We start from the raw sequence: 23,573 nt of genomic DNA on the forward strand, positions 1-23,573 counted from the left end.
AGAGATGGAGAGAGAGAGAGAGACAGAGAGAGAGAGAGACAGAGAGAGACAGAGAGAGAAGAGAGACGAGAGAGAACAGAGAGAGACAGAGAGAGAGAGAGACGGAGAGGAGAGAGAGAGACGAGAGAAGAGAGAGAGAAGAAGCATGTCAGATATTTCACTTCAGTCATGCACGTGCAGGGTTAGGTTATAGCTAGGTCTGGGGTCAGGGTTACCTTGTGTTTGAGGCTTCAGTACTATAGAGTTAGGGAAGGGATAGGGCCCTACCAATCGTAGGAGCTGTGGCCGAGTGTGTGGAGCCCCGGGGCTACAGTCGTGCTTGGGTTTACAGTAGTTAACAGTCTATAAAGTAGTAAATGGTTTAAGGTTAAAGGGGGGGGGGGGGGGGGCCTACCGTAGGAGCTATAGCAGCGTGGGCATTGTGTTGGACACCACAGTACTAAACAGCAGTATAGTGTTGGGCCTACCACCGGGTTAGAGTTAGGGCCTACCGTAGGAGCTATAGCAGCGTGGGCATTGTGTTGCCTAACCCCCGGGGCCTGATAGTTGTGTTGGACACCACAGTACTAAACAGCAGTATAGTGTTGGCTCTACCACCGGGTTAGAGTTCGGGCCTACCGTAGGAGCTATAGCAGCATGGGCATTGTGTTGGACACCACAGTACTAAACAGCAGTATAGTGTTGGCTCTACCACCGGGTTAGAGTTAGGGCCTACCGTAGGAGCTATAGCAGCGTGGGCATTGTGTTGCGTAACCCCCGGGGCCTGCTGGTTGTGTTTGGGGCTGCAGTATCCGCTGTCGCTGTCGATGTCCGCCTCGCTGGAGCTCTCGGCAGGGTGCGAGGCCCGCCTTCTCCGGGGAAGGTTCTTCCACAGCAGGGGGCTGGCCCGCTCCGACGCACCACGACCACACGCATTGTCCCCTGGGAAGTCTACAGACAGACAGATATCACAGATCAATCTATCAATACATTAAGCCTAGTCCTTGGACTGAAGAGATATTTAAATGGAGATATCTTTTTAGTCTAGGACCAGACATAATCTTGGTCCAGGAAACCAGCCCCAAAATTGATTTTTTGGTTTTTTATTTTTTACATCAGCGGTTGTCCCAAAGTGCTCTACAGTAACACGGCCTTGACCCCAAAGAGCAGGCAGCAGCAGTGGCAAGCAGAGACGTAGCATTTAGATGCTTATTGCACCTTTACTGGTTAACAACCAATGTGATGTCCATCTCATTATGGATCTAACTCTTAATCACATTGAGTAGCATTTGTCCAACCACTTTTAAAAGGGGGAGATCCAACTCTTTTAAATAATTATAGGCCAATCTCAAAGCTGTCACCCTTGTAAGTGAACAGCTAAAATAGTTTTTTGTTTACTAACTATATTTTATCAATGTACCAATTGGGCTTCAGGAAGAAGCATAGCACAATTACAGCAGCCATGAAGGTTTTAAATGATATCACTGAAGCCATTGACAAAAAACAGCACTGTGTCTCGCTTTTTATGGATCCCTCTAAGGCTTTTGATACAGTGATCATGCTATACCAAGGCAGAGATTGTTGAGTGTAGGTCTTTCGGAGCATGCAGTTGCACGGTTTGCTAACTATCTGTCTGATTGAACTCAGTGCACTCAATTTGATGGGCTTATGTCTGTTAAATTGTCTGTCTTGAATGGTGTGCCCCAAGGCTCTGTACTTGGTCCGCTCTTATCACTATTTATATAAATGATTTAGACAAAAATGTCCAAAATGCACAACTTCATTTTTATGCTGATGATACTGTTATTTACTGTTGTGCCTCGTCTATTACAACAGCTTTCCAGAACATGCAAACTGCTTTTTATACTGTTCAACATACCTTGTGTCAATTGAAACGTATCCTCAATATTGACAAAACTAAACTAATGGTGTTTTCTAATGCAATAAATAAACCTTTCACCTATTACTACCTGTCAGGGCAAGGAGATTGAGGTTGTAACCTCATATAAATATCTTGGAATTTTAATTGATGACGGCCTCTCATTTAAATGACATATTCAACAACTTACAAAAACTGAAGCTGAAATTGGGATTTTATTTTAGGAATAAGGCCTGTTTTTCTTTTGAAGCCAGAAGGAGGCTAGTAATCAGCTACATTTATGCCTTTACTAGACTATGGGGATATTGTATATATGAATGCTTCCGCTCAGTGTTTGAGATAAATTGACACTCTTTACCATGGCACTTTGAGATTTATTTTAAAACCCTTACGCACCACTGCACTTTGTATACCAGGGTTGGCTGGCCTTCTCTAGTCACTGGTAGGCTCCGTCACTGGTATACTTTTATTTACAAAGACATTTTGGGTTTACTACCTTTTTATTTGTGCATGTTTATTGTTCAGAAATGTGGTGGGTACTATCTTCGTTCGCTGAACTTTATCCTGCGAACTGTTCCAAATGTCCCAACTGAATTTGGTAAAGGGCTTTTACGTACTCTGCGCCATCGTCTTGGAACGCCTTACAAAATACTTTTAAACTGGAAGAACTTGTCCTGATTGGTGTTTTTAAATCACTGATGAAGGATTTTGAGGCTGATTCCCTGACCTGTCAATGTTTTCAATTTGCTGTTTTATACTCTTGTGAATTCAATGGTTTTTACTAGATTACTTGTAGTTTCAAGTTGTCTATCTGTAATTTTTTTGTAATGACTTGGTGCTGCCTATGTTGGCCAGGGCACTCTTGAAAAAGAGATTTTAATCTCAATGAGCCCTTCCTGGTTAAATAAAGGTTAAAAAAAATCAAAAGTAGCATTATTCCCCCAGCCAGAGGTATCACAGAGGACAACACGTACTGCAGGCGTGCACAGTAGACCTCTCCAACCTGAAACTCTACATTCCTACTGTCTTCCCAGCAGGATGGGTATCATAGGCTCCGTTTACACAGGCAACCCAGTTGTGATGTTTTTTCCACTAATTTGTCTTTGACAAATCACATCAGATCTTTTTCAGAGCTGATCTGATTGGTCAAAAGACCAATTAGGTCAAGAAAATAAATAGACTGGGCTGCCTGTGTAAACGTAGCCATAGTGTCTCAGTATGATGAAGCGTCATCATTGTAAACCTGTTCTCTCAGCTCAGTAGGATCTAGATGCTCTGTGGTTGACTGTGTAAACGTAGCCAGTGTCTCAGTATGATAAAGCATCATCATTGTAAACCTGTTCTCTCAGCTCAGTAGGATCTAGATGCTCTGTGGTTGATTGTGTAAACGTAGCCATAGTGTCTCAGTATGATGAAGCGTCATCATTGTAAACCTGTTCTCTCAGCTCAGTAGGATCTAGATGCTCTGTGGTTGACTGTGTAAGTTTCATTATGTAAAGCCTTTATACTGTAATGAAGGCTTAGACCACAGTCAGGCACATACAGTCAGTACACAACCCTGTACAGAAGTTAGAGAAGAGTTAGGCCCGTCATTCATCTGTGGACATACTTTAAGACCAGTATACAGGGGTTTGGCAATGCAAACCTGAGTCAAACCCTGGGCTCAACTAGTACTACAATGTACTAGTATTGGTACTAGTATGTTACTGGTTATAAACGTACCAGTCTGTTGGGCAGCGTCCACGAGTAGGACTGTCTTGGTCCGTCCATCTGGCCCAGAGGAACACACCTCCTTCTGGACAGCTACAGGCCTCATGGGGGGCCTTCTGGCCCTCAGGGACTGACACAACCCCACCTGCTGCTGCTGATAGAACATAGACTATAATAACATGAAACATTATTTTGTATATTGATGTTATACGACCCAATTAATGGTATTAATTAATGAATTCAATGATGGTATTAATTGATCAAATGTATGTCACATACACATGGTTAGCAGATGTTAATGTGAGTGTAGCGAAATGCTTGTGCTTCTAGTTCCGACAATGCAGTAATAACCAACGAGTAATCTAACTAACAATTCCAAAACTACTACCTTATACACACAAGGGATAAAGAATATGTACATAAAGATATATGAATGAGTGATGGTACAGAGCGGCATAGGCAAGATGCAGTAGATGGTATCGAGTATAGTATATACATATAAGATGAGTAATGTAGGGGATGTAAACAAAGTGGCATAGTTTAAAGTGGCTAGTGATACATGTATTGCAATCAGTAATGTAAAAATGAAGTATGGACCTGAGCACCTTGCATTAGGGTAGACCAGCAGAATAACATGTTTGACCTCTAACCTCTTACCTTGGGTAGAACGGCAGGTCTGACCATGCCCCTCCCACCTCTCTGATTAGCTAGTCCAAACGCCTGTCCGAGAGGGGCCGGTCTCTCGCTGACGTCAGCTGATATAGGGTTTACCACGCCAGGCTGCAGGGGCCCGGCGTACGTTCCTGGGAAGGGCTGGTAGAGGAACAGAACAACTGTATTTTCCATCTGTGACAAACATTCACACATACTCCACTACCTACCATGCTGAAGGGCACATTGGCAATGAATAGTACCTGTGACAATGAACATTTATCCTCCACTTCTTCTGTTCTCCTAACCATTTCTTCAGGCTACTAGTCTTGTAAACCTCTTCTCCCAAAAACAACACACTCCACTACCTACCAAGCGAAAGGGCACATTGAAGGTGAATAGTACCTGAGATCTGACACCAGCAGTCCTCCGGGTTGCTAATTCACTTCCCTGTTCTATCTCCTCGCCCAGGATTTGAACTAGCAACCTTCTAACTACTGGTCTGCCTCTAACCCCCTAACATTTCAGCTACCTACCTGGTAAAAGCCCATCATGGGGGGGCAGGGTGCAGGCATGATCTGGTAGTAGGTGTAGTCGTTGGAGACTGGAGGCTGGGGGGAGGACAGGATGGGGTAAGCTAGGTACGGACCACCTGGGCTGGGGTTGGGCTGCTGCCAGCGCAGGTCCCCTCCTCCGCTATACATGGGGTGCTGTTGTCTGTAGAGGGGAGGGAGAGAACAAATGACTGGTGTAGTGATGATTGTATGAATATACAACATATTAGGACTAATATACCCGTAGGAGGCCAGAGAAAACTGTGTCAAACTAAGACAAAGCTTGTTACACTGCTGATATCAGTGTAGAGCTGACTGTGTGTGTGTGTGTGTGTGTGTGTGTGTGTGTGTGTGTGTGTGTGTGTGGCTGACAAGGATCCAGCTGACATTTTCACAGCCGGTGGTCTTGAGAGACCACTTCCTGCTATTCAAAACAGACAGGAAGGAAACGAACGTGCAGCATGAGGCAGATCACCCCTGACAAAGAGAAACGCACAGGACACACACACAGGTCAACAGCTCTCAATCACATCCAGGGCATAAAGTTAACCCCCGACACCTGACAAAGAGAAACGCACAGGACACACACACAGGTCGACAGCTCTCAATCACATCCAGGGCATAAAGTTAACACCCGACACCTGTGGGTAAAATGTATATTTCACCAACCCCATTGGCTGGTCAATGTGCAGGGCTCTACGGTGGGAGCATTACATTCCTGAATAAAAAGTCCAAAGTCAAGTATGAGCACATGTGAGTTAGTGCTCAGAAAATTTTGCAGTATCTGTTTTTAAAGTATTTCAACTATTTTGTTTCAAAGCTGCTAATTCCACAAAGAAATATCAATCCTACAGTTGAAGTCAGAAGTTTACATCCACTTAGGTTGGAGTCATTAAAACTAGTTTACATACACTTAGGTTGGAGTCATTAAAACTCATTTTTCAACCACTCCACAAATTTCTTGTTAACAAACTATAGTTTTGGCAAGTTGGTTAGGACATCTACTTTGTGCTTGACACAAGTAATCTTTCTAACAATTTTTTACAGATAGATTATTTCACTTATAATTCACTGTATCACAATTCCAGTGGGTCAGAAGTTTACATACACTATGTTGACTGTGCCTTTAAACAGCTTGGAGAATTCCAGAAAATGTCATGGCTTTAGAAGCTTCTGATTTGCGTCAATTGGAGGTGTACCTGTAGATGTATTTCAAGATCTACCAGTGCCTCTTTGCTTGACATCGTGGGAAAATCAAAATACATTTCATTTTACCTTTATTTAACCAGGCAAGTCAGTTAAGAACAAATTCTTATTTTCAATGACGGCCTAGGAACAGTGGGTTAACTGCCTGTTCAGGGGCAGAACGACAGATTTGTACCTTGTCAGCTCGGGGATTTGAACTTGCAACCTTTCGGTTACTAGTCCAACGCTCTAACCACTAGGCTACACTGCCGCCCATCAGCCAAGACTTCGGAAAAGAAAGTGTAGACCTCCACAAGTCTGGTTCATCTACTCCAAAACCGCCATAAAAAAGCCAGACTACGGTAGGCAACTGCACATGAGGACAAAGATCGTACTTTCGGAGAAATGTCTTCTAGTCTGATGAAACAAAAATAGAACTGTTTGGCCATAATGACCATCACCATGTTTGGAGGAAAAAGGGGGAAGCTTGCAAGCCGAAGAACACCATCCCAACCGTGAAGCACGGGGGTGGCAGCATCATGTTTTGGGGGTGCTTTGCTGCAGGAGGGACTGGTGCACTTCACAAAAGAGATGGTATCATGAGGAGGGGAAATGATGTGGATATATTGAAGCAACATCTCAAGACATCAGTCAGGAAGTTAAAGCTTGGTCACAAATGAGTCTTCCAAATGGACAATGACCCCAAGAATACTTCCAAAGTTGTAAATTGGCTTCAGGACAACAAAGTCAAGGTTTGGAGTGGCCATCAAAAAGCCCTGACCTCAATCCTGTAGAAAATGTGTGGGCAGAACTGAAAAAGAGTGTATGAGCAAGGAGGCCTACAAACCTGACTCAGTTACACCAGCTCTGTCAGGAGGAATGGGCCAAAATTCACCCAACTTATTGTGGAAGGCTACCTGAAACATTTGACCTTAGTTAAACAATTTAAAGGCAATGCTACCAAATACAAATTCAGTGTATGTAAACTGACCCACTGGGAATGTGATGAAATAAATAAAAGCTGAAATAAATAATTCTCTACTATTATTCTGACATTTCACATTCTTAAAATAAAGTGGTGATTCTAACTGACCTAAGACAGGGAATTTTTACTATGATTAAATGTCAGGAATTGTGAAAAACTTAGTTTAAATGTATTTGGCTACGGTGTGTATCAACTTCTGACTTCAACTGTATGTCCCATCTGGCACAGCTGAGCTCACTGAGTGAAATGCTGATAGATTCATTTTTTGAGGGACTGTGCACAGGCATAAAAGTTGGTCTACTTTCCACAAACATCTACAAAGTGAGACTTTGTCCTCGTGTTCCTTGGCTATTTACATTGTTTTGCTCACAAGTTCAGTAGTTTTTCAACATTAGTTTGAGTCGGTTGCTTCAACTGATAGCAAAGAGTCAGATCCCAAATCTCACACACCAAGGTAACCTCCCGCCCTTAAAGGGCCAACTCAACAATTTGTCTATTACATTTTGGTTAAAAAATATAAGTGTAATATCACATTTCTTGTTTTTAGAAACGTTACAAAGCATGGTCATCTGTTTTTGGTGTGTTTTTATAAAAAATCAGAGTGCCTGGTATATTTTTCTGCCCTGATCATTCACAGCCTAGCTGTGTGTAACACTCACACGGTATATGGGGGTTTCCTTAGGTGAATCAGAAGGAAGACCCCATCAGTTTTCCCACTGACATGGGCACATTCCTGGAGGAGGGTCAGAAACAGGAATATTCCTGGACTCCATAAAGATTCTTTCCGAGCTAATGCTAGGCTAACTGTCAGCGGCTCAGGGACAGAGGCTGGGTAGTTCCAATACAGATTAAATCAGTGACAGTCGCACCTCAGGCTCTTAGGGTCAGATTACCAGACACAGATTAAGCCTAGTTTTGAATGAAAAGACATGTGCTCAGAAATTCCCCATTGAATATAGTTTTTAATCCAGGACTAGGTTTAATCTGTGTCCAGGAAACCTGCCCTTAGTGTGTAGGGTGTAGGCTGCATGATCTAGGGACTATACGATGTATAGGGTGATGTGTCTACCTGTTGGGTTGGTTCTCCTGGACAAAAGGGTAGCAGGTGATGAGGTAGCTGGGGATTGGGGTGGGCTCTACCCCCCCCCCTCCTTCTCCTCCAGACAAGCTCATGGTGACCAGCGCTCCTTCCAGACCTTTCTTTTGTGGGATAAACGGCTCCACTTCGGCTGACAGTTTCACATCCTGCAAGGAGAGACAGAGGCAGTCAGACACGGACGTCACAGACAGGACCTGACTGGACAGGAGAGGACAGGACCTGACAGGAGAGGATAGGACCTGACTGGACAGGAGAGGATAGGACCTGACAGGACAGGAGCTGACTGGACAGGACAGGACCTGACTGGACAGGAGAGGACCGGACCTGACTGGACAGGAGAGGACCTGACTGGACAGGAGAGGACCTGACTGGACAGGACAGGACCTGACAGGAGAGGACAGGAACTGACAGGACAGGACAGGACCTGACAGGACAGGACAGGACCTGACAGGACAGGACCTGACAGGACAGGACAGGACCTGACCTGACTGGACAGGAGAGGACAGGACCTGACTGGACAGGAGAGGACAGGACAGGACCTGACAAGAGGACAGGACCTGACAAGAGAGGACCTGACTGGACAGGAGAGGACAGGACCTGACTGGACAGGAGAGGACGGGACCTGACTGGACAGGAGAGGACGGGACCTGACAGGACCTGACTGGACAGGACCTGACAGGACCTGGCTGGACAGGACCTGACGGGACAGGACCTGACCTGACTGGACAGGACCTGACGGGACAGGACCTGACGGGACAGGACCTGACAGGAGAGGATAGGACATGACAGGAGAGGACCTGACAGGAGAGGACCTGACAGGAGAGGACCTGACTGGACAGGAGAGGACAGGACCTGACTGGACAGGACCTGACTGGACAGGACCTGACTGGACAGGAGAGGACGGGACCTGACTGGACAGGAGAGGACCTGACTGGACAGGAGAGGACGGGACCGGACAGGAGAGGACGGGACCTGACTGGACAGGAGAGGACCTGACTGGACAGGAGAGGACCTGACTGGACAGGAGAGGACCTGACAGGACAGGACCTGACAGGACAGGAGAGGACCTGACAGGACAGGAGAAGACCTGACAGGAGAAGACCTGACTGGACAGGAGAAGACCTGACAGGAGAAGACCTGACTGGACAGGAGAAGACCTGACTGGACAGGAGAAGACCTGACTGGACAGGAGAGGACCTGACTGGACAGGAGAGGACCTGACTGGACAGGAGAGGACCTGACTGGACAGGAGAGGACCTGACTGGAGAGGACAGGACCTGACAGGAGAGGACAGGACCTGACTGGACAGGAGAGGACCTGACTGGACAGGAGAAGACCTGACTGGACAGGAGAGGACCTGACTGGACAGGAGAGGACCTGACTGGACAGGAGAGGACCTGACTGGACAGGAGAGGACCTGACTGGACAGGAGAGGACCTGACTGGACAGGACAGGACCTGACAGGAGAGGACAGGACCTGACAGGACAGGAGAGGACCTGACTGGAGAGGAGAGGACAGGATCTGACAGGAGAGGACAGGACCTGACTGGAGAGGAGAGGACAGGACCTGACAAGAGAGGACCTGACTGGACAGGAGAGGACAGGACCTGACTGGACAGGAGAGGACAGGACCTGACAGGACCTGACAGGAGAGGACAGGACCTGACTGGACAGGACCTGACAGGACCGGGCTGGACAGGACCTGACAGGACCTGACGGGACAGGACCTGACAGGACCTGACGGGACAGGACCTGACAGGACCTGACGGGACAGGACCTGACGGGACAGGACCTGACTGGACAGGACCTGACTGGACAGGACCTGACTGGACAGGACCTGACTGGACAGGACCTGACTGGACCTGACAGGAGAGGATAGGACATGACAGGAGAGGACCTGACTGGACAGGAGAGGACCTGACAGGAGAGGACCTGACTGGACAGGAGAGGACAGGACCTGACAAGAGAGGACCTGACTGGACAGGAGAGGACCTTACTGGACAGGAGAGGACAGGACCTGACTGGACAGGAGAGGACAGGACCTGACTGGACAGGAGAGGACAGGACCTGACTGGACAGGAGAGGACAGGACCTGACTGGACAGGAGAGGACAGGACCTGACTGGACAGGAGAGGACAGGACCTGACAAGACCTGACTGGACAGGAGAGGACAGGACCTGACAGGACCTGACAGGAGAGGACAGGACCTGACAGGAGAGGACAGGACCTGACAGGACCTGGCTGGACAGGACCTGACGGGACAGGACCTGACGGGACAGGACCTGACAGGACCTGACTGGACAGGACCTGACTGGACAGGACCTGACAGGAGAGGATAGGACATGACAGGAGAGGATAGGACATGACAGGAGAGGACCTGACAGGAGAGGACCTGACAGGAGAGGACATGACTGGACAGGAGAGGACCTGACCTGACAGGAGAGGACCTGACTGGACAGGACCTGACAGGAGAGGACCTGACTGGACAGGACCTGACAGGAGAGGACCTGACTGGACAGGACCTGACAGGAGAGGACCTGACTGGACAGGACCTGACAGGAGAGGACCTGACTGGACAGGAGAAGACAGGACCTGACAGGACCTGACAGGAGAGGACAGGACCTGACTGGACAGGAGAGGACAGGACCTGACATGAGAGGACCTGACAGGAGAGGAGAGGATAGGAGAGGACATGACAGGAGAGGACAGGACCTGACAGGACAGGAGAGGACCTGACTGGACAGGAGAGGACCTGACTGGACAGGAGAGGACCTGACGACCTGACTGGACAGGAGAGGACCTGACTGGAGAGGACAGGACCTGACAGGAGAGGACAGGACCTGACTGGACAGGAGAGGACCTGACTGGACAGGAGAAGACCTGACTGGACAGGAGAGGACCTGACTGGACAGGAGAGGACCTGACTGGACAGGAGAGGACCTGACAGGACAGGAGAGGACCTGACAGGACAGGAGAGGACCTGACAGGACAGGAGAGGACCTGACAGGACAGGAGAGGACCTGACTGGACAGGAGAGGACCTGACTGGACAGGAGAGGACCTGACTGGACAGGACAGGACCTGACAGGAGAGGACAGGACCTGACAGGACAGGAGAGGACCTGACTGGAGAGGAGAGGACAGGATCTGACAGGAGAGGACAGGACCTGACTGGAGAGGAGAGGACAGGACCTGACAAGAGAGGACCTGCCTGGACAGGAGAGGACAGGACCTGACTGGACAGGAGAGGACAGGACCTGACAGGACCTGACAGGAGAGGACAGGACCTGACTGGACAGGACCTGACAGGACCGGGCTGGACAGGACCTGACAGGACCTGACGGGACAGGACCTGACAGGACCTGACGGGACAGGACCTGACGGGACAGGACCTGACTGGACAGGACCTGACTGGACAGGACCTGACTGGACCTGACAGGAGAGGATAGGACATGACTGGACAGGAGAGGACAGGACCTGACATGAGAGGACCTGACAGGAGAGGAGAGGATAGGAGAGGACATGACAGGAGAGGACCTGACAGGAGAGGACAGGACCTGACAGGACAGGAGAGGACCTGACAGGACAGGAGAGGACCTGACTGGAGAGGAGAGGACAGGATCTGACAGGAGAGGACAGGACCTGACAAGAGAGGACCTGACTGGACAGGAGAGGACAGGACCTGACTGGACAGGAGAGGACAGGACCTGACTGGACAGGAGAGGACAGGACCTGACTGGACAGGAGAGGACAGGACCTGACTGGACAGGAGAGGACAGGACCTGACTGGACAGGAGAGGACAGGACCTGACAGGACCGGGCTGGACAGGACCTGACGGGACAGGACCTGACTGGACAGGACCTGACTGGACAGGACATGACAGGAGAGGATAGGACATGACAGGAGAGGACCTGACTGGACAGGAGAGGACCTGACAGGAGAGGACCTGACTGGACAGGAGAGGACAGGACCTGACAAGAGAGGACCTGACTGGACAGGAGAGGACAGGACCTGACAAGAGAGGAGAGGACAGGACCTGACTGGACAGGAGAGGACAGGACCTGACTGGACAGGAGAGGACAGGACCTGACTGGACAGGAGAGGACAGGACCTGACCTGACTGGACAGGAGAGGACAGGACCTGACCTGACTGGACAGGAGAGGACAGGACCTGACAGGACCTGACAGGAGAGGACAGGACCTGACTGGACAGGACCTGAAAGGACCTGGCTGGACAGGACCTGACGGGACAGGACCTGACAGGACCTGACTGGACAGGACCTGACAGGACCTGACTGGACAGGACATGACAGGAGAGGATAGGACATGACAGGAGAGGATAGGACATGACAGGAGAGGACCTGACAGGAGAGGACCTGACTGGACAGGACATGACCTGACCTGACTGGACAGGACCTGACAGGAGAGGACCTGACTGGACAGGACCTGACAGGAGAGGACCTGACTGGACAGGACCTGACAGGAGAGGACCTGACTGGACAGGAGAGGACAGGACCTGACAGGACCTGACAGGAGAGGACAGGACCTGACTGGACAGGAGAGGACAGGACCTGACATGAGAGGACCTGACAGGAGAGGAGAGGATAGGAGAGGACATGACAGGAGAGGACCTGACAGGAGAGGAGAGGACCTGACAGGAGAGGAGAGGACCTGACATGAGAGGACCTGACAGGAGAGGAGAGGATAGGAGAGGACCTGACAGGAGAGGACCTGACAGGAGAGGACAGGACCTGACAGGAGAGGACCTGACAGGACAGGACAGGACCTGACTGGACAGTAGAGGACCTGACTGGACAGGACCTGACTGGACAGGACCTGACAGGAGAGGATAGGACATGACAGGAGAGGATAGGACATGACAGGAGAGGACCTGACAGGAGAGGACCTGACAGGAGAGGACCTGACTGGACATGACAGGAGAGGACCTGACTGGACAGGACCTGACAGGAGAGGACCTGACTGGACAGGACCTGACAGGAGAGGACCTGACTGGACAGGACCTGACAGGAGAGGACCTGACTGGACAGGACCTGACAGGAGAGGACCTGACTGGACAGGAGAAGACAGGACCTGACAGGACCTGACAGGAGAGGACAGGACCTGACTGGACAGGAGAGGACAGGACCTGACATGAGAGGACCTGACAGGAGAGGAGAGGATAGGAGAGGACATGACAGGAGAGGACCTGACAGGAGAGGACAGGACCTGACAGGACAGGAGAGGACCTGACAGGACAGGAGAGGACCTGACAGGACAGGAGAGGACAGGATCTGACAGGAGAGGACAGGACCTGACTGGAGAGGAGAGGACAGGACCTGACAAGAGAGGACCTGACTGGACAGGAGAGGACAGGACCTGACTGGACAGGAGAGGACAGGACCTGACTGGACAGGAGAGGACAGGACCTGACTGGACAGGAGAGGACAGGACCTGACTGGACAGGAGAGGACAGGACCTGACAGGAGAGGACAGGACCTGACTGGACAGGAGAGGACAGGACCTGACATGAGAGGACCTGACAGGAGAGGAGAGGATAGGAGAGGACATGACAGGAGAGGACCTGACAGGAGAGGACAGGACCTGACAGGACAGGAGAGGACCTGACAGGACAGGAGAGGACCTGACAGGACAGGAGAGGACAGGATCTGACAGGAGAGGACAGGACCTGACTGGAGAGGAGAGGACAGGACCTGACAAGAGAGGACCTGACTGGACAGGAGAGGACAGGACCTGACTGGACAGGAGAGGACAGGACCTGACTGGACAGGAGAGGACAGGACCTGACTGGACAGGAGAGGACAGGACCTGACAGGAGAGGACAGGACCTGACTGGACAGGACCTGACAGGACCGGGCTGGACAGGACCTGACAGGACCTGACGGGACAGGACCTGACAGGACCTGACGGGACAGGACCTGACGGGACAGGACCTGACTGGACAGGACCTGACTGGACAGGACCTGACAGGAGAGGATAGGACATGACAGGAGAGGACCTGACTGGACAGGAGAGGACAGGACCTGACTGGACAGGAGAGGACAGGACCTGACTGGACAGGACAGGACCTGACTGGACAGGAGAGGACAGGACCTGACTGGACAGGAGAGAACAGGACCTGACTGGACAGGAGAGGACAGGACCTGACTGGACAGGAGAGGACCGGACCTGACTGGACAGGAGAGGACAGGACCTGATCTGACTGGACAGGAGAGGACAGGACCTGACCTGACTGGACAGGAGAGGACAGGACCTGACAGGACCTGACAGGAGAGGACAGGACCTGACTGGACAGGACCTGACAGGACCTGGCTGGACAGGACCTGACGGGACAGGACCTGACAGGACCTGACTGGACAGGACCTGACAGTACCTGACTGGACAGGACATGACAGGAGAGGATAGGACATGACAGGAGAGGATAGGACATGACAGGAGAGGACCTGACAGGAGAGGACCTGACAGGAGAGGACCTGACAGGACAGGACCTGACTGGACAGGACCTGACTGGACAGGACCTGACAGGAGAGGACCTGACTGGAGAGGACCTGACAGGAGAGGACCTGACTGGACAGGAGAGGACAGGACCTGACAGGACCTGACAGGAGAGGACAGGACCTGACTGGACAGGAGAGGACAGGACCTGACATGAGAGGACCTGACAGGAGAGGAGAGGATAGGAGAGGACATGACAGGAGAGGACCTGACAGGAGAGGAGAGGACCTGACAGGAGAGGAGAGGACCTGACATGAGAGGACCTGACAGGAGAGGAGAGGATAGGAGAGGACCTGACAGGAGAGGACCTGACAGGAGAGGACAGGACCTGACAGTAGAGGACCTGACTGGACAGTAGAGGACCTGACAGGACAGGAGAGGACCTGACAGGACAGGAGAGGACCTGACAGGACAGGAGAGGACCTGACAGGACATGACAGGAGAGGACCTGACAGGACAGGACATGACAGGAGAGGACCTGACAGGACAGGACATGACAGGAGAGGACAGGACATGACAGGAGAGGACCTGACCTGACTGGAGAGGACCTGACCTGACTGGAGAGGACCTGACTGGAGAGGACCTGACAGGACAGGAGAGGACCTAGCAACCTTTCGGTTACTGGCCGAACTAGTAACCGAAAGCCACTAGGCTACCTGCTGGTTAGCCACTCTAACCACTAGGCTACCTGGCTACCTACAGTACATCAAGCTGCCTAACGAAGCAGGCGATAGGCTCCTGCACTATGGGCTGTTTTAATGTGGACAAGGCTACTTACTTATATAGGGAATAGGGTGCCAGGTCGGTCACAGACGATGAAAGCATAACAAAGTGTTGACCTTAGAGCAGTGTGATCAGGGGACGTGTGAGTGTAGCAGACAGACACAGCAACATGTAACCTGGTGCAAGAGAAACACTTCCTGGTTGGTCTGACACTGATCAGATCAGAGTGGTGTGGAGAGCAGAGGACTGTTTCCTTGTACTCAGAAAACATGACTGACTGAGGGCCTTAGAACACACTGTACCACACAATACCTGTGCTTTCAGCCTAACCCTTCCTATTAAGTTAGGCCAACACAATACAGCATTTTTAGGGAGTGTCTTGGAACTGTTATGCTTCATTGGTAAACATTTTTGCCCCTTTCATCCAAAGAGCCCCTCTCCCTACCAGCTACCACTAACATTAAACACAGGTAGCACTCCTACCTCCTAAAACAGGTAGCACTCCTACCATCAGCATTCTGTCCTGAGACATTACTTTCCTATGGCCCTGCCTGGTCCAAGTCTGGCCCTGAAGGTGCCCCTTAGATGCTGATCTTGAGTTAGTTTTGCATTTCCCCCACTATTGGTTGAGGTTAGGATTGGGGGAGGGGAATCTGATCCTAGATCTGTACCTAGGGGAAACTTCACCTCAGAGCCACCAGAGAGCAACCAGCAGAGCCGGGGTGGTAATGACTCAGTCACCCAGCATCTTCAGGAGGACTTTATGGGCCAGCTATATATAGCTGCTCATTCTTCCCAGAGAGATTACACTAGTAGCGAACTATGTGTTACATAAGGTCTCTAAAGACGACGTGATATGTATGTGTGTGTGTGGTGTGCGTGTGTGTGATATGTATGTGTTTGTGTGGTATGCGTGTGTGTGTGTGTGTGTGGTATGTGTGGGTGTGGAGGGGAGGAAGGCTGTGATGAAATGTCAAAATAATACAGGTCATAAATAGAGGTCGACCGATTATGATTTTTCAACGCCGATAATGATTATTGGAGGACCAAAAAATCCGATACCGATTATTCGGCCGATTTAATTTTTTAAATGTATTTGTAATAATGACAATTACAACAATACTGAATGAACACTTATTTTAACTTAATATAATACATCAATAAAATCATTGATGTATTATATTGGATGTTCTTATAGTCACATTAGTATTGCCAGTGTAACAGTATAGCTTCCGTCCCTCTCCACCACATCAAAGCAGCGTTACCCATGCAGAACAAGGGAAACAACCACCCCAAGGCTCAGAGCGAGTGAAGTTTGAAACGCTATTAGCGCGCGCTAACTAGCCAGCCATTTCACTTCGGTTACACCAGCCTCATCTCGGGAGTTGATAGGCTTGAAGTCATAAACAGCGCAATGCTTGGCTTGAAGTCATAAACAGAGCAATGCTTGATGCACAACGAAGAGCTGCTGGCAAAACGCACGACAGTGCTGTCTGAATGAATGTTTACGCGCCTGCTTCTGCCTACCACCGCTCAGTCAGATACTTAGATACTTGTATGCTCAGTCAGGTAATATGCAACGCAGGACACGCTAGATAATATCTAGTAATATCATCAACCATGTGTAGTTAACTAGTGATTATGATTGATTGTTTTTTATAAGTTTAATGCTAGCTAGCAACTTACCTTGGCTTACTGCATTTGCGTAACAGGCAGTCTCCTTGTGGAGTGCAACGAGAGAGAGGCAGGTCGTTATTGCGTTGGATTAGTTAACTGTAAGGTTGCAAGAATGGATCTCCCGAGCCGACAAGGTGAAAATCTGTCGTTCTGCCCCTGAACGAGGCAGTTAACCCACCTGGGCCGTCATTGAAAATAAGAATGTGTTCTTAACTGACTTGCCAAGTTAAATAAAGATTAAGTAAAGGTGTAAAAAAAAATATATATATAAAAAATAAATTAAAAATGTAAAAATGTAAAAAAAGAAATGTATTCTTCTATTGTGGGCCTCTAATACCCCTCCTACATTTAAAATGTGGATTGACCAGATTGTTGACTTTCTTCCTCTTGAAAAGCTCACTTATGACCTCCACAAGAGACAGCCCAAATTTGATAGACTCTGGTCTCCACTATTCAACTATATTTCAAACTGGACAGAGTGAACAGGGTGACTAGGGAAATGCACAGATACATGTTGTGTAAGGTACTGTAAAACCTAAAAACTAATTATTGGCCCGTCGTCTAAGCGAATGCTTGAAATAGCTGATAAGAACCTTGATAGTGCTGCTGCAAGTGGTATATGTGTTTTGTGTGTTTTTATTTTAATTTAGTTTTTGAGTACGTGTGCGTATGTGTGTGTATATATATATATATATATATATATATGTGTGTATGTATGTACGTATATATATATGTGTGTATGTATGTACGTATATATATATATATATATATATATATATATATATATATATATGCAACAAGGAAAATAAATAGATTAAGAAAAATAAATGCTTTTATTTGACTTTATCATTCATTTTAATTGTATTTTTATTTTTTCAAATGTATTATTATTTTTTGACTTTTTCTTTTTTTAAAGCCTGTCACATCTGTGAATGTGGAATGTGTTTTTAAAGCCTGTCACATCTGTGAATGTGGAATGTGTTTTTAAAGCCTGTCACATCTGTGAATGTGGAATGTGTTTTTAAAGCCTGTCACATCTGTGAATGTGGAATGTGTTTTTAAAGCCTGTCACATCTGTGAATGTGGAATGTGTTTTTAAAGCCTGTCACATCTGTGAATGTGGAATGTGTTTTTAAAGCCTGTCACATCTGTGAATGTGGAGTGTGTTTTTAAAGCCTGTCACATCTGTGAATGTGGAGTGTGTTTTTAAAGCCTGTCACATCTGTGAATGTGGAATGTGTTTTTAAAGCCTGTCACATCTGTGAATGTGGAATGTGTTTTTAAAGCCTGTCACATCTGTGAATGTGGAGTGTGTTTTTAAAGCCTGTCACATCTGTGAATGTGGAGTGTGTTTTTAAAGCCTGTCACATCTGTGAATGTGGAATGTGTTTTTAAAGCCTGTCACATCTGTGAATGTGGAATGTGTTTTTAAAGCCTGTCACATCTGTGAATGTGGAATGTGTTTTTAAAGCCTGTCACATCTGTGAATGTGGAATGTGTTTTTAAAGCCTGTCACATCTGTGAATGTGGAGTGTGTTTTTAAAGCCTGTCACATCTGTGAATGTGGAATGTGTTTTTAAAGCCTGTCACATCTGTGAATGTGGAATGTGTTTTTAAAGCCTGTCACATCTGTGAATGTGGAATGTGTTTTTAAAGCCTGTCACATCTGTGAATGTGGAATGTGTTTTTAAAGCCTGTCACATCTGTGAATGTGGAATGTGTTTTTAAAGCCTGTCACATCTGTGAATGTGGAATGTGTTTTTAAAGCCTGTCACATCTGTGAATGTGGAATGTGTTTTTAAAGCCTGTCACATCTGTGAATGTGGAATGTGTTTTTAAAGCCTGTCACATCTGTGAATGTGGAATGTGTTTTTAAAGCCTGTCACATCTGTGAATGTGGAATGTGTTTTTAAAGCCTGTCACATCTGTGAATGTGGAATGTGTTTTTAAAGCCTGTCACATCTGTGAATGTGGAATGTGTTTTTAAAGCCTGTCACATCTGTGAATGTGGAATGTGTTTTGTTGGTTGATTGAAAAACAAGAAAACTTAATAAACTTTAAATTGGAGAAAAATAAATGTAAAAAATAAAAATAAAATAATAATTTAAAATCGGCGCCCAAAAATACAGAATTCCGATTCATCGGTCGACCTCTAGTCATAAAATATCCATCATAAAATGTGTGTCACAAAGTATGTGTCAAACATACCTGTACAGCTACCCGACACATCACAAACCACAGTACCATGTCAAATCAACAGAGGCCTACCTCTCTGAAAATAAAATACAAAGGATGACAATTATCCATTGTTTGAAACATTGTCCTGCAGGGTTTGGATAGGTCAGATGAGATGCAGCCTACTGCTCTAGTATTGGTATCATCAGTGGGTTGGAAGAGTGGAAAGATACTGTAGGCCACTAGATGGGACAGCAACAGGGTGACAGCCTGGCTCAAAGCTGGGAAACATTTACAACAGGTCAACAGCTCAGTGTCTTAAAGGAATGTAGTCAAAGCACTCTCAATGAGCTTTTACTTGTCTGTCTGTCTGTCTGGATGGATGGGTGGGCCTGGGTGGGTTCTGGGTGAAACTGAAGAAACACAGACCATCTCTACAACCCCTCCCCACTCTTCCCTCTCCTCATCCCCCCACCCTGCTCTGTTGCCCCGACCAAATCACATTTAGCTATCAATTGAATTAATGTTTGTTTGTAGTCCTGATGAATGCTGCTTCAGGGGACTTTAAACACTGATATGGAAACACTGAACTGGGTCTGACTACTAAGTCATGACCATTGGACTGTTTATCTAGGTTCACCTCTTATCAAAACTGACCATTGACATCATGTTGACTGAATCACAGGCCTTCCTGCCCAGCTGACACATCAGGACTTGCTGCTTGAGTCCCAAATGGCACCCTATTCCCTTCATAGTGCACTACTTTTGACCAGAGCCCAATAGGGTGCCATTTGAGATGGAGTCCAGACCTATCACTGGGGCGGGCAGCTGCGGTCAGAGGATAGATCAACCTCATCCCCCCCTTTCATTCTGAGAGGAGGAAAGGAAGAGGGAGAGTTGACACGAGTTCACAACACAAAGACACTCCATTCTCCCAGCCAGGGTCGGAATGTATGAATCCAGCATCAGTACAGCAGTGAACACACACCACACACACTGCCATTGTTTCCCAGTGCTACTGTACTGTCCGTGGGCAGTGTGGGCTGACATCTGATAGATCCAGGGATCCTGACTGGTCAACACAGAGCGCTAGGGGTGACGTAGCCAGCTGAAAACAATACCCTGCAGTATACTAGATGGCAGCATTCTGTGGCCTAAACTATGGTGCCATATACTGTCATGGAATTAAGCCTAGTGAAAAATATGACATTTTAAATAAACAATGCTTTGTTTCCATATGAGGTTTGATGGTTAGGACTACTCTAAAGAGAGCTGGTTACTTTAGATAATTACGTGAAGTTAGTTACACAAAACAGAGGGGTTGGTTGTGTTACTTTAGATGACAAGGATGCTGATAGAGGAGAGGTTGGTAAATTTAAACTTTAGGTGAGGGGCGACGTTACAGGAAGTAGGCCTGGCTAGCTATAGGCGACGTTACAGGAAGTAGGCCTGGCTAGCTAAAGGCGACGTTACAGGAAGTAGGCCTGGCTAGCTATAGGCGACGTTACAGGAAGTAGGCCTGGCTAGCTATAGGCGACGTTACAGGAAGTAGGCCTGGCTAGCTATAGGCGACGTTACAGGAAGTAGGCCTGGCTAGCTATAGGCGACGTTACAGGAAGTAGGCCTGGATAGCTATAGGCGACGTTACAGGAAGTAGGCCTGGATAGCTATAGGCGACGTTACAGGAAGTAGGCCTGGATAGCTATAGGCGACGTTACAGGAAGTAGGCCTGGCTATAGGTGACGTTACAGGAGGTAGGCCTGGCTATAGGTGACGTTACAGGAGGTAGGCCTGGCTATAGGTGACGTTACAAGAGGTAGGTCTGGCTATAGGTGACGTTACAAGAGGTAGGTCTGGCTATAGGTGACGTTACAAGAGGTAGGCCTGGCTATAGGTGACAGGGAAGACAGTTACGGGATTAGGCCTGAGAGGATCAGTTGAGGAGTGAGGATGGTGGCCCAACCAGGATAAGCCAATTACACAAGTTGCTATAGGACTCCAGCCCTAGTCCACCAGGGAAAAGAGACTCCAAACATGTATGCCCTGGCTGGGGGAGACTCAGCCAGGAAGTCCCTGGCTGTGTCCAGGTCTGGGTTCTTTAACTCTGGGTGCCATTCTCCATTCCGCTGGTGTGAAGGTGTAGGTTGTTTGTTCAGACGGAGTTGTATGTGATTGATTGATTATCGCCTGGGATGTGAGTGAGAATAGCAGCGATTGTGGAAAAGGCTGCAGGTTGGCGTGTGTGTGTGTATGCGTGTTAGAGCGAGGAAGAGAGAGAATAGCAGCGATTATGGAAGATGCATTAGCAGGTAGCCTAGCGGTTAGAGGGTAAGGCCAGTCACCCTGAAAGTTCGCTGGTTAGAATCCCGAGCCGACTAGGTGAAAAATCTGTAGATGTGCCCTAGAGTAAGGCACTTAACCCTAATTGCTCCTATAAGTGGAGCTCAGCTCCAGATGTGTGGTGAAAAAGCCAGGGCAGCACTGGCCTGGCAAAACTGGGTGGGACTACTGGGCCATCAACCATCAAACCCTTTGTCCATTCAAGCTTTTGTCTCCGATTCATTGTCTTCTAACATTCTCAGCTGGAAAGAGAGAAGTTGTATTGTTGTTTAATGGGAGGGGGCAAGAGAGGGGGCAATACAGAGTGGTGGGTGGATGAGCTCGAGTGTGTGCATGTACACTACATTTTGAAAAATATATTAAAGTCACAAGCATGAAACCATCTTGGGTGCTTGAATCTCCCATGCACCATCATCACATCACTGTGGACCAAAACTCAGCCTGTAGCATCTGATGGTGACACAGGAGGACTTCATCCAAATCAAATCACATTGTATTTGTCACACGCGCCGATTACAACAGGTGTCGACCTTAGTGTGAAATGCTTACTGTCAAGCCCTTAACCAACAACTCAGTTCAAGAAATAGCCAGCTGAAAACAATACCCTGCAGTATACTAGATGGCAGCCTTCTGTGGCCTAAACTATGGTGCCATATACTGTCATGGAATTAAGCCTAGTGAAAAATATGACATTTTAAATGGGCACTTACAGTAAGTCAGACCACATAATAGAGTAGCTAACTTGCATCATAGTTAAGTTACTCTATGTGCAGCAGGAGTCACTCAATGGAATGTGATTCAAATGCAAAAGAACCGGACATTCCTCCAGAGCGAATCAGCTGGCTAGTTAGTTGTCAACAATCTACCACACACTCACTGCAGACTGGAAGTTTCGGGTAACTGGTCACTACCTATCTAGTTAACTTACCCTGGTCCGTATTATAATAACTATCTAGCTAGTTATTTAACGGTGTGTCAAACATCAAAGTTCACCAGATAGCTAAGTCAGTTCATGTCAACCGATATGTTGACATGAAGTGCCATTAATGTCAACACATTGTGACAGTATAGGTATTGTAACTAGTTTAGTTAGATTCTCAATATAGTTAGCCTCAATTAAAACATATCTAGTACATAGATCAGCATATCAGGGAGAACAGATGAGATATTGGCCATCCAAAATGACAAGGGTATAAAAGCTGCTTAGATAACTGGCTAGTTAGCCAGTTAGCTAGTTCACTTGTCTTTACTTACACGCGTGCCTAGTACGCGTAACGATCTAGTTAGATGACAAATCCTTGACAATAATCAAACATCGGATAAACTCACGGACACTTCTAAAACATTCAAGTGACATTGTTAACTGCAGATACGTTTTGGGCCTAGCTAGCTAGCTTCATATTCCCATTAGCTAACTAAAGCTAGTTGTGCCCTGTTACGACGTAATCGGTTCCGTCATTACTTCGCAGAGAAAATCCGTCTTTACCTTATCACAAGAGTCCATGTCAATCGCTGAGACCGCGGCAGACCGTCATTGAGCACGCAGTGGTCGTAAAGATATAGGCGATTTAATTTTCTTCATTGTAAATGTTGAGCCATTTGTGTGAAACACACCCTGTTTTACCTCTGCCTAGTTGAACTGTTGGTGCCTAGCTAGCTCGGCTAGCTCTGAATGTGTCAACGTAGGAATGGAATGGCAGAGGGGATGGTCATCTGGGACGGAAAGCCCACAGTCTCAAACAATGTTCGTTTTTGCCTTCGGCGTCTGTCACTGATAAGATTTGATGGACCAGGATAAATAGGCCTACTGTGCAAAAAGTATATATTTCGTTGTTGAGTAAAGCAGCTGCAGTCGGAAGTTTACATACACCTTAGCCAAATACATTTAAACTCAGTTTTTCACAATTCCTGACATTTAATCCTAGTAAAATTACCTGTTTTAGGTCAGTTAGGATTGCCACTTTGTTTTAAGAACGTGAAATGTCAGAATAATAGTAGAGAATGATTTATTTCAGCTTTTATTTCTTTCATCACATTCCCAGTGGGTCAGAAGTTTACATACACTCAATTAGTATTTGGAAGCCTTGCCTTTAAATTGTTTAAC

The 23,573-nt window shown here is 47.7% G+C and overlaps 1 protein-coding gene across 3 annotated transcripts; it reads right to left on the minus strand.

Annotated features, from left to right (window-relative positions):
* Window positions 1–446: 446 nt before the first annotated feature.
* LOC109884726 (selenocysteine insertion sequence-binding protein 2-like) lies at window positions 447–23,219 on the minus strand. 3 transcript variants are annotated; one of them, XM_031815153.1, is made up of 6 exons: window positions 22,956–23,219; window positions 8,013–8,188; window positions 4,756–4,936; window positions 4,226–4,381; window positions 3,581–3,737; window positions 447–930 (listed from the first exon to the last, which is right to left on the minus strand). In XM_031815153.1, exons 1-6 carry the CDS (start codon window positions 22,971–22,973, stop codon window positions 602–604), a joined length of 1,017 nt encoding a protein of 338 aa, XP_031671013.1. In that variant the 5' UTR covers window positions 22,974–23,219; the 3' UTR covers window positions 447–601. The 3 variants fall into 3 exon arrangements, with proteins under 3 accessions (XP_031671013.1, XP_031671024.1, XP_031671017.1); XM_031815164.1 differs by having other exon boundaries at window positions 453–930; window positions 3,581–3,719; window positions 22,956–23,217; XM_031815157.1 differs by having other exon boundaries at window positions 453–930; window positions 3,581–3,722; window positions 22,956–23,217.
* Between the last annotated feature and the right edge of the window lie 354 nt (window positions 23,220–23,573).

This window comes from Oncorhynchus kisutch, linkage group LG3 (assembly GCF_002021735.2).
Source record: "Oncorhynchus kisutch isolate 150728-3 linkage group LG3, Okis_V2, whole genome shotgun sequence".
NCBI classification, from domain to species: domain Eukaryota; kingdom Metazoa; phylum Chordata; class Actinopteri; order Salmoniformes; family Salmonidae; genus Oncorhynchus; species Oncorhynchus kisutch.

Bases quoted from the DNA above. Each gene is read 5' to 3' on its own strand.
- LOC109884726 (XM_031815153.1), bottom strand. The intron at 4,382-4,755 runs GTAGGTAGCTGA...TTCCTCTACCAG, and splicing joins CCATGATGGGCTTTTACCAG to CCCTTCCCAGGAACGTACGC. The intron at 931-3,580 runs GTACGTTTATAA...GTCTGTCTGTAG, and splicing joins GGACGCTGCCCAACAGACTG to ACTTCCCAGGGGACAATGCG.